The 12,145-nt window shown below is 41.9% G+C and overlaps 1 protein-coding gene across 8 annotated transcripts in view; it reads right to left on the reverse strand.

Annotated features, from left to right (window-relative positions):
• Positions 1-4,751: 4,751 nt before the first annotated feature.
• Positions 4,752-12,145, reverse strand: part of LOC121629120 (early endosome antigen 1-like) — a 118,475-nt gene continuing 111,081 nt past the window's right edge. For all 8 annotated transcript variants that reach the window (XM_041968675.1, XM_041968674.1, XM_041968673.1 and 5 more), the window contains one exon: positions 4,752-5,860. In XM_041968675.1, the coding sequence (XP_041824609.1) occupies positions 5,555-5,860 (306 nt within the window). In that variant the 3' untranslated portion in view covers positions 4,752-5,554. The remainder of the gene's footprint in view (positions 5,861-12,145) is intronic.

The raw sequence follows: 12,145 nt of genomic DNA on the forward strand, positions 1-12,145 counted from the left end.
ACAGACACTTTAACATTAACATGCACGCTTTAAAATTGATGCATGTTTTTTTCCCCATCATTAAAACTAACATTTATTGTAAAATGTTGGCAGTTGTGTATATAAATTTAAATGAAATGGTGTTTTCATGCTTCAGTTTAAGGAAGGGATCTCAAACTCTGGTCCTCTGGGGCTTCAGGTTTTCGATGGTTCCCTGCTCAAACACATAATTCAATGAATGGGTCATTGTATAGAACTTGACAACAAGCTGCTGGATACATTTCATTAGAATTAGGTGTGTTGGAGTAGGAAGCACCTACAACCTGCAGAATAGTAGTTCTTGAGGGCTGGAGTCTGAGATCCCTGATTTAATGGTAAATTTTGTTGGTAAAAATATACTCTTGCTAAATTATAATTGGTCATTTTTACCAGTCACTTACTTGCTCAGTAAAATAAGTACAGTTGCTCTGTGAAGGCTTCAGAGGTGTGCTAGAGTGAACAAAAATAGCACCACAAAGACCAAGAAAGACACCGGATAGGTCAGACATAAAGTTTTGGAAATGTTTACAGCAAGGTTAAATTTAATCACAATATATATATATATATATATATATATATATATATATATATATATATATATATATATATATCCTAAGATTTGAACAACTCAGCTCTGTTCAGTTCATCATCTGAAAATGGAAAGAGTAAGGCACAACTGCAAACCTGCAAAAAAAGGAAGAACACTAATCAGAGAAGTGGCCAAGAGGTTCATGATAACTTTGGAAAAGCTGCAGAGATCCACACCTAACATCCACAAGACAACAATCAGTCATATACACCACAAATCTGGCCTTTAAGAGTGGGAAGAAGGTGGCCAAGAGGAGAAAGAAAGATTAATAGTAATAGCTGCCACTACCAAGTTTCCCCACTGTAAAACACGATAGTGGCAGCATCATGCTGTGGGGATGCTTTTCTTTAGGAGGGACAGGGATGCTGGTCAGAGCTGATAGGAAGCTAAAAACAGGACAATAATGGGAAAAAAAATCTGTTAGAGGCTGCAAAAGACTGGATTGGAAGTTCACCTTTCCTCAGAACAACATGCCTAAACATACAGCCAGAGCTATAATGGAACGTTAGAGATCAAAATCCAGACCTAAATCCAACTGAGAAACTGGCAAGACTGAAAATTGCAGTTTGCTGATGTTTTCCATCCAATTTGACCGAGTTTGAGCAATTTCGCATAGAAGAATTGTAAACATATCAGTCTCAGTGTAATCTCAGTGTAAACAATCAGATGTGCACACTGGATAATGACCTATCCCAAACAACTTGCAGTTGGTAATAATAGCTAAAAAGTAGATTTACAAGTTATTATAAGTATTAACTCAGGAGGGCTAAACACAAATGGACATCATACTTTTAGGATTTTTTCTAAAACATTTTGAAAAAGTCTTCTTTTCTTACCACATCACAGTCATGCAAAACTTTTTGTTGGTCTGTCAAATAACATCCCAGTAATTATTTATGTTTGTGGTTGAAACATGACAAAATGTGAAAGAGTTAAAAGGGGTATGAATAATTCTGCAAGCCACTGTAGGTAGCCATGTATTACAGTTAAAACTTTCCTCACTCGGTTCCTCACAGAGATGCAGCTTATGCCCCCAAACAAGGACATGCTATTCTGTGGCCTTCCATATTAGACACCATGAGTTTAAGACTCATTTAGCACAACTTTATAAACTATCCTTTCACTTTTATACTTCTCCATCATTTGCTAGGGTTTAGGTTTATGACTTAGGAATGCATAGGTAATGAAGTCCCCATCAGTGACTCCCCAACCACTTAATGTTTGCTGTCTCTCATTTGTGTCTTTCGTGGATTCTCCTAACACCAGCTGTTGTCTTCAGTGGCATGGAGTTTATTTTTCTTCTAAGTTTTTTTTTTAAATTCTATTTCCCCACTTCAATTGTTTATTTCACCTATAATTAGTGTTTGATCTACAAAGCTACAGAAAATGAAAATAAAAAAAAGTCACAACAATGATGAGATATAAAAAAGAAATTGCTCCACGTCGTCTCTCAGTAGTGACTCAAACCCTCTTAAAGAACTCTAAAACTGATAAATATATATATATATATATATATATATATATATATATATATATATATATATATATATATATATATATATATATATAACCTTTCGTGCTTTTAAATGATTTTTCTGATTTTTCTGTCAGCTTCTTTTCAGTCTAAAGAAAATGACAAAACAGTAATCATCTCTTAGAAACTATTTGACTGTGGAGCATTTGATGAGGTTGAATTAAAAACATGTAGAGGCCTTACTGAGCAAAATGGTTTCAGGCCACAAACATGAGGGGAAACTTTTATTCCTCTACTTCAGTAAAGCAGGAGTTCATTTAGAAAATGCTGAATTCAAGCACAACAGTAATGTGATTCATTGCTGAGGTCACATAAATATGTTTACAGATGAAAAGCTGGGGCTGATTTACTCTTTAATGTGTGACAAGATTAATAAAGGCCTATGTATATGATCTGAGGACTTCTGCTGGGGCATTTTGTCACAGTAAAAATGAACTTCTGCCTTCAGCTCAACAGCCAATGTCAGCATTTTGCTGTTTAGTCTATAAAATATAACCACAAAAGTAAATGACTGTCTTCTTTGTTTGGTTAATTTTGACTGACTAATAATTTTAGATGAAACACATCAGCTCCCCTGTCGGTTTTTAGTTTTCTCTGACCTATTTTGGTTTTATGTTTTTGCTTTGTTTCTTTCTTTAATTTAGGTGGTTAATAGTTTTCAAATTTATTTATTTTTTTATGTGGTGGTGTAAAATAATTTTCTTCACTACTAAAAGTAATTTTAATTGTTGAAAAGTCCTGACCTAGTCCCATCTGAAAGTTGTGCTACATGACTAAAGAGATGTTTTAGCTGTTAGATGTACAAGTCATCAGAAAATGTGATTTATATTATAGATACATCCCTAAATGCATAAAGATATTGGACTACTTTTCCCAACATAAAGCTTAAATATTAATGTGATAGCTTTGTGGTTTGACTTTGCTAAAGTTATTCAACATTATCACTTTTTTGGCCTATGGACTGACATTATTTTGATGGATTGTATTAGTATTGAGTTTCTGTGGGATTTCTATACACATAGAAATAAGCATATAATATTATAAAGGAATAATAATGTTCTAATAAACCTTTTATTAATTTTTCATCAATGCAGAGTGTACTATTTGCTCCAGTGCAGAGTATCTCCACCCATCTGGTGCTTCAAGTTGGTTGAAACAAACACAAAATCACCTGCAAACATGATTAAATGCAGATCTGCTTACAACATCAGAAATGAACACAGGCTTTGGTCATAATTATTAGCATGAACAATCGCAATAGACCCACTATGCGACTCGAACTGGAGTTATTAACTCACATAAAAACACATCATGGGCACAAGCAGCAGATCATTTGTATCATGAAATAGGGAACAAATAATGGCTCGTAAACACAGTAATGAATGCTGCAATGATGAACAACCTCTTTGTCTCTGTCTCTCCATCTCTCTTGGTGGAGGGCCCACTGTTCACAAACTGTCTAGAGCTAATTTGGGATAAAAAGAAAATACTGACTTGCAATATTTTGCTGGTTTACCACAGATTTCCAGGGGACCACACATGCAGGAGCAAAGTACCACACACACTCTCATTTGATGAAATTAGGTTAGGAAGGAGTCTGTTCTGAGCCTTCCATCTTTGTGTGAGAGGAGCGCATGGTGTGGAAATTAAGAGCCTGCATGTGCTTGTGTGTGAGAGAGGCTGACTAATCCCTCCACAGAGCTGAAATGAGTTAAAAACACATCAAAGGGAAGCTTAACCTCTGTGAAACCTCACCGGGTTCTCAAAAACAACAAATGATCATTCTCCTCATTGTTTCCAGGGGGACTCTTTTCACCGCTGCGCTGCTGACTTCCCTCGGTCCTTGGAGTTTTCAAAAAGCCTGTGGTTTCACTTTTAATGACTGTGCCATTTGTGTAAGTGTGTGTGTTTTTGAAATAATATATGTGTGTGCATGAGTGAGAAGATGCATGTGTGTGTTTGCACATTTAAAAAAAAAAATAGATTTTTCAATGTGACATTGCAAATGAGGAATACTAACAAGGACATGCAGCTTTGCACTAAATCATTAAAATGTCCGACCTGACAACAGCTATGTATACACAGAACGAATGAAGGATTAAAAAAAGAGGGATTTGGAAGACAGGTGGGTTCAACAGTGACATAGTGGTATGATGAAAAGGCCAGTAGTGTTTCCTGGATTCTCATTACTGCAGTATTATAGTGCTTTTCTGCATAAACCCAGATATTTCTATTCTTCTTGTCTTGACTTTTACGTGTGAATTAGCAGTTTTCTTGTTTGAATGCTAACATTACTGTATAAAAAAAGAGGTGTGACTCTTCTGTGCCTAGAAAGATATGGCAAGAGAATGTCTACTGACTACTTCAAAACTCCATTTTGAGGCATTTATCATGATGTTTCCGCCAAACAATGTACTTACCAGGTCGGATCTTTGTCTAACTCAGCAATCAAATATATTTATAAGAAAGCCTAATTCTGCAATGCTAACATCTAGCTGTTGTTGGAGTGGGTTTTAAAATTAGCTATCACTGGCAGACTGTGTATGAATGAAGTGGAGGTAAATATATAGTTAAGGCACTCACATATGTATCTGTTTAATTTTCACTCAGGGTTGAAAACAACAATCAATTAACAGGTTTTAGAATATAAACCAAACTATAAACAACATCTAGGACATTAAACAACTAATACACTCAATCACACACTTCCCCACAGGCACATGTTGAGACTGAAGCACAGACGTACTCACACATGAAGACACGCAGCTACATTGACTGCAGCAGATGCAGGACACATGGCGAACAGCTGCAGCGTAATCAGAGGCTGCATTGCAGCCGTTTACATCAACATCTGCCCCATGTCTGTGAATACTGACAATGTGACGTCCTTCATTTATCCCTAGGAAATCTACAGTGTAAAACATATTTAATATGAAGGTTTTGCATTCATTCGCTTAGTATCTGCAGACACAAAAAAGTATTTTAGTCTCAGTGTTACATATTTGTTGTAAAACATGATTTGAATACATAATTTTGAATGTTTGTTATATTTGCTTGGAGTCCTGAAATATCAAATATTTTCAGAACAGATGTCAGATTTTGAATATATATATATATATATATATATATTCAAAATCTGAATTCTAAAAATATTTTCTTGCAATAATTCTCTTTATGCAAGCCCACCCCCCCATCCTTTGGGAAAAGTAAAACCGTGGGACTTGACTCTGGCCTGCAGGACATTAACCTCATACTGAATCTGCTCCCTGGTGAGAAGCTGAAGATCAAAGAGTCATGACAAGTCAAAGTCTTCAGGGGGCTTCATTTGGCCAGATGCCTTTCTGTCCTCCCCGACCAAGCTCCTTCCAGGAAGCGGAGACGACAGGCTCTCTGGTTAGCATGTCCCGCACTGCTTAACCTAAAGCCTTGGACTCACCTGATCTGTCTACCACAGATCCACTTGGCTCAGCCTGTGTTACAATCCCAACAGTGTCCCCTGTCACAGACTCGACGATAGCAGGATGATGAAGGCCATGAGAGGAGGCAGAGGAGGTGGAGATGGGAGGAGGTCGGGTATTAAGTGAGAGGGGGAGGTGTATGGAGGAGCTGTGCTGAGAGGTGGATGGAAGTGAGATCTGTTGCTGCACTTGGCCGCGCATGGACCTTTCTTCCTCCAGCTGCCTACGCAACCACTTGTTCTCCCTGGAGACGACATTTAACTAGAGAGAGAAAGACAGACAGGCATATGCACAAAGGAAGAGGTTAATATTTTTGAAAGCAAGAACAGTTCTTAGGGGGGCAAGTTTCAGTGAAACTTAAATTTCACAATCCTTTAGCTCAATCACACAAACAACAAAATACGATTTAAAGTTACAAAAATATCAACCATCAAAAGTGAAAAGCTATCATGTTTATCAAGAAGCCGACATCCTATTATGTCTCTAATTCAGCTTTTACAGTCGCTTTCATGCATGTTGAAACAGAAATGCAAATGGAAAATTGCAAAAAAAAAAAAAAAAGAAGAAAAAGAAAAGAGGGGGTGGGGGGAGCATAAAGGCAGTGTATTGTGTTCACAGTTTGAAATGGTTGCAAGCAGGAGTCATACGATGGAGGAAATTTGTACATGAAAACAACCAATTTGAGCGATCATTAGAGGTCGATTTGACACAAAATCATCCGTGACACAAAACAAATCACACATCGTCAGAACATGATTGGGCTCCCTGAAACACAATTACAGACTAGCTAAATTGAGAGTGTTTTTATTTTTTGACAAGGACATTTGGGTAAAAGCAAAGAGGAGTGCGAGTTAAAAAGTGGCTTTGAGTGCAAAAAAAAAAAAAAAAAGAAAAAAAAAAAGCATTAGGTATTTGTAGTAAATCAGTTGTTGGATTCAAAATATGCTTGTAGAAAAAACTAATAATCCAGATAACAGGAAAGAAAAGATTAGAAAAAAATGTATTTTCAGCTATAAAGATGATTAAAATAAGAAATTTTAAAAAACACAGACAACAAGACATGTTGGGTAATGACAGCAGCACTCATCCACATCTGTTTTTAGTGTGCGAAAGTTGCAGTGAGGGATGATGTCACACTGACATGTCTGGCCATGTGTGTGTGTGTGTGTGTGTGTGTGTGTGTGTAAGCGAGGCAGTGAGTAAAGGGAGGGAAGAAAACACAAACGGAGATGAGACAGACACATTTCCGGATGCTTCCGCTAACATTATCCATCCAGACGCCATACGCACGCTCACAGGCACACATAACACACATAACACACACAACACACACACAATAAATCTGAGCAAATGTATTACATCTGATGACTAGAAATATCTGGGTCTTAGGCTTAACCCTTAATGAGCCAAAAGAAACATGTCGACGTGTCAGAACTGTTGTAAGTCGCTTAAAACGTATTTACTGTCTTCACCATGCAACCATCCGAGTGTTTTAATTTTATGTTATGCCAAAAGCAATAAAATTTCCAGATGAGAAACACTAAGGTTGACATTTATAATTAACTGCATATTCAAGGAGACCTGTTTAATTTTCCTAGTCTTTGGTGGCTCTGGATACTTTTCTAATTGCAAAGGAGGGGGGTGAAATTAAAAATCACAGCTTGTCTTCTCAACCTTCACATACTACGGGTGAACTGGTGCACAAACGCTGGAATGAAAAGGATGTGAGGGTGTGTATAAGTGGGGGTGAGAGATACGAAAGACAGCGAGTGGGGAGAGGTTGTGTGTTTTAAAGCTGCTGCAGTTTCAGCTTAGAAGCTTTAATGCAAATGATGAAAATTACTAAGCTAGAAAAGCTTTAGAAAACTTTGAGCGAAGTTTAGCTGCGAGATGCTAATATTGTAGAACAATATCACCGTATGCATGTGTTCTTCTCAGCGTAAAACAACCTGAACATTGGCTGAAAAAGAATAGTCCAATTCTAATAAAGTCTTGAAAGTGTTTTTTTCCCCCCATCTGATGTTCACCTTCATCTTGTTTAATTTTGTGTGACATTTCAAAAGTTTGCATGAAATTAGCTTGACAGCTGGATGGAAGTCATATGTGTGCGTATTGTGTAGCGCCTGTGGGTGAGTGAAGAATGACAGCCAGTTTGTGATGAGTAAATAAGACTGATGCAAAGAGACACCCGACTGATTAATAACCCAATGCCTCGCATGCAGATAAACTGTGCAAATTCATCCAACTTCTTAACTGATATCTATATGTGTTTGCAGACAGCTGAGGCCGTTTGTGTGTTGATTGGGGGCGGCAGAGCGCTGCCCTGAGTGGCCAGGGCTAGCGCCTTTGTCCCCGCCCCTGTGTGACTGGCACCCCTCTGGACCAGTCAGGCTGCAGCCCGAAGGACAGCTCAGGCTGAAGAGGCTGCAGCCGGGGCAGGTCTGGGGGGGGGGGAGATGCCAGAAAGGCTTCGGCCGCTCTCCCCCTCATGTTGTGCACCGGGTGTGTGTGTGTCGCGACCACCTCCTTTCCACAATAGGTGTTTAAGTGTTGAGTTAAGTTTACTTTGTGTTTGTGTTAGAGCTGGGCTAGGTTAGCGTTTTATTGTGTTGTGACGACGGTCACTTTAGTTATGGGCCTGTTGCTTTTGTTTGGGTTTTTTAGTTTCACCACCGAGTGGCGGTTGTGTTTCGTTTGCACTCGGTGTGTGTTTGGTATAGGTTTTAGTTTGTTTCTTTCTGCAGGTCCGCTAACCCCAGCTCATCTTATTTTGTGTTACAGGATGTCCATCACTTCGCACGGGAATTGTAAATAAATGTGCTTTTATTTTGAAATAACAACTGTCCTCACCGTGTCTTTGTTACACCCTTCCCTACCCCTTAAGTTGGGTCGTAACAAGTGGGGGCTCGTCCGGGAGCTTTCTTCTATTACCATCTTGGAGGATCTCCTGGGGTTTTTGCACGGTGTGGAGAATTTAGCCATTTATTTTTTTTTCTTGTGTGCGTGAGTGGGCGCTGTTATTTTGAAGGGGAGCTTCCGGTTGGCAGCTTCCGGTGGAGCGTGGTGCCTTCAGGTGAGTTCACTACATGCTGGTGACGGGCATTTGGAGCGGTTGTGGAGATGGCTCCTGCGGGAGCGTGTCTGTGTAAAGGTGAACGTGTTCTGAACTCGGAGTTGCAGCTGTATAGGGCGCTCTGGCCTAGGGGCGACCCTGTGTGAGGTGGCGGACCTTCTCATGGGTTGAGAGGCCGTTGCAGGCTGAGTGCCTGCCCTCTCCTGAAATGTCGCCACTAGTTCTGCCACCTGGTGAAGGTGTAGACGGCGCGGATGTGGAGGCTGCGTGTGTTCGGACACTCTCCTTTTGTTTCTGCCTTTTTAGCTGCTCATGTGTGGGCCTGTCATTTGTAGCGTGGTGGGGTGAACTCGCCGTCGGCCTCCTTTCGGGTGTGGTGGCCGAAGGGTGCGCTCGTGTGTGGTAGTGTTGTGTTTTTGTGTGCCAGCTGTGCCGGGTGGTAGCCATTGGGCAGTTGGACTGCTCGAGCGTGAGTTGCGGGATGGGTCCCGCCGGGTTGATGTCCCTAGTCGGGGACGGTAGGGCAGTCCCCGAGGGTTGGCGTACCACCCTGTTCTCAGTGGAGAACTTTTTGAGGCACAGGCTGGGTTGGGAGCAGCACTGCCAATTGTGTTCGTGTGTTTATTTTGTTTTGTTGTGTTTTTGTATTGTGCCAAAATCCTTGTGAGGATTTTGACACTTTAGGAGGGGTGTGTTACGGCCCCTGCTGTTTGCAGACAGCTGAGGCCGTTTGTGTGTTGATTGGGGGCGGCAGAGCGCTGCCCTGAGTGGCCAGGGCTAGCGCCTTTGTCCCCGCCCCTGTGTGACTGGCACCCCTCTGGACCAGTCAGGCTGCAGCCCGAAGGACAGCTCAGGCTGAAGAGGCTGCAGCCGGGGCAGGTCTGGGGGGGGGAGATGCCAGAAAGGCTTCGGCCGCTCTCCCCCTCATGTTGTGCACCGGGTGTGTGTGTGTCGCGACCACCTCCTTTCCACAATAGGTGTTTAAGTGTTGAGTTAAGTTTACTTTGTGTTTGTGTTAGAGCTGGGCTAGGTTAGCGTTTTATTGTGTTGTGACGACGGTCACTTTAGTTATGGGCCTGTTGCTTTTGTTTGGGTTTTTAGTTTCACCACCGAGTGGCGGTTGTGTTTCGTTTGCACTCGGTGTGTGTTTGGTATAGGTTTTAGTTTGTTTCTTTCTGCAGGTCCGCTAACCCCAGCTCATCTTATTTTGTGTTACAGGATGTCCATCACTTCGCACGGGAATTGTAAATAAATGTGCTTTTATTTTGAAATAACAACTGTCCTCACCGTGTCTTTGTTACACCCTTCCCTACCCCTTAAGTTGGGTCGTAACAAGTGGCTTGTCCACTATGTTACGTCCCCCTTTACGTCCAGGGGTCAAAAGGACTGTAACACAGGAATGGCCGGACCAAGGGTAAATGAAATACAATAATGTTTATTAACAAAAATGGGTTCCAAAACACAAACAACCCTTAACCGGCAAATAATACAAAATAAACAACTCAAAGTGTCCCTGTCGGGTATTTAACAATTAGTCTTAACTCTACTTAGTAACAAAACAAACAAACAAACCAAAAATGTCCCCAAAACGGGCTACACGCACACAGGCGGACTAATTAACAAACAAAATAAACACACGCTCTCAGGCGGACTTCTATCAAAACAAAACCAAACTCCTAATAAACTAAACACAAAAACCTCCTTCTTTCAGGCAGGGACGGCACTAAAGCTCAGAACACAAAAAGGTATTTATCACTAAACCAAATCGCTAACTCGCACAGAAAAGTCTCTTAAACCACACAATCCACAATCTTTCTCAAACTGGCAGGCATGTGTCCCACAATCCACAGCTGCCCCGAATGATGGTGATGACTCTGTCTTAAAGGAGGCCTCTTCTCCGGATTGGACAGCTTGTTTGGGAAATGAGTGGTAAGGCGGCCAATCAGGGATCAGGGGAGGCGGGTGCTGGGCATCCTCCACTGTCAGCGCCTCCAGCACGTCCTGCAACTCTCTCCTGGCAGGCTGATAAGCCGGCGGGCGTCACACTCCCCCCCTTAAGACATGGCTTCTTAGACATGTCAGTCTTCACCACCTGCATACACCATTCTTTTTTTTCACACAATGCAAAGTTTAAAGCACACATTTTTCACATTTCCCTAAACCCTGGAGAGGGCATCAGCAAAGAGATTCTCTACTCCCTTTTTGTGATGAATCTCAATGTTGTATTCTTGTACAATCAGTGCCCAGCGCATCAGCCGCTGGTTGTGATTGTACATGCGACTCAGGAAGGTAAGCGGGTTGTGATCGGAGAATACGCGGACCGGCACAGGAGAAGATCCCACATAAACCTCGAAGTGCTGAAGCGCCAACACCAATGACAACGTCTCCTTCTCTATTGTAGAATAATGGAGCTGGTGCCGGTTGAACTTCCTCGAGTAGTAACTCACGGGATGGTCAATGCCATCAGGACCGGTCTGAAGAAGCACGGCACCCGCCCCCACAGCACTAGCATCTACATCCAACTTGAAGGGCCGGCCCAAATCCGGCGCCCTTAACACAGGAGCGTGTACTAATAACGCCTTTACACTTTCGAATGCATGTTGACATTCTGGAGTCCACTGGAATTTGCGTTTGGGACTCATCAGCGTGGTTAACGGATCAACCACTGTGGCGTAATTTCTGCAAAACGAGCGGTAATACCCGGTGACACCCAAAAACCTGCGCAACGCTTTACGAGAGTCAGGGACAGGGTAAGCTGCCATAGCTGCTATTTTTGCGGCTATCGGTCGGACCTCCCCTTGTCCCACCTGGCGACCCAAATATGTGACAGTGGCTTTCCCAAATTCACATTTAGCTAAATTCAGGGTCAAAGACGCATCTTGTAACCGTGAAAATATGTCAGTCAGCGTAGCCATATGTTCCTCCCAGGTATCCGTATGAACGACCACGTCGTCTAAATAAGCACTACAATGGGGAACATCTCCAAATAGGGTGTCAACTAAACGCTGAAAGGTGGCTGGGGCGTTGCACATACCGAACGCCATCACAGTGTACTGAAGAAACTGATCCGGGGTCACGAAGGCAGATATCTCCGATGCCCTGTCTGTAAGGGGAACCTGCCAATAACCCTTCAGTAAATCTAACTTGCTCACAAATTGTGCTGAACCTACAGCATCAATACAATCATCTACCCGCGGAAGGGGGTACGCGTCAGGTACGGTTACCGAGTTCACTTTACGGTAATCCGTGATGAACCGGGGTGATCCATCGGGCTTCATCTCTACTAAACAGGGGGAACTCCAAGCGCTATGACTGCGCTTCGCCAAACCGTGTCTTAACAAATACTCAGTTTCATTTTTCATTAATGCGCGTTTAGTTGGATTGGCACGGTACGGATGTTGCTTGATGGGGACAGCACCTTGCACATCAATGTCGTGTTTGACAATGGTGGTTTGTGTTGGTACGTCATTGAA

The sequence above is a fragment of the Melanotaenia boesemani genome, chromosome 18, assembly GCF_017639745.1.
Source record: "Melanotaenia boesemani isolate fMelBoe1 chromosome 18, fMelBoe1.pri, whole genome shotgun sequence".
Taxonomy (NCBI): Eukaryota; Metazoa; Chordata; class Actinopteri; order Atheriniformes; family Melanotaeniidae; genus Melanotaenia; species Melanotaenia boesemani.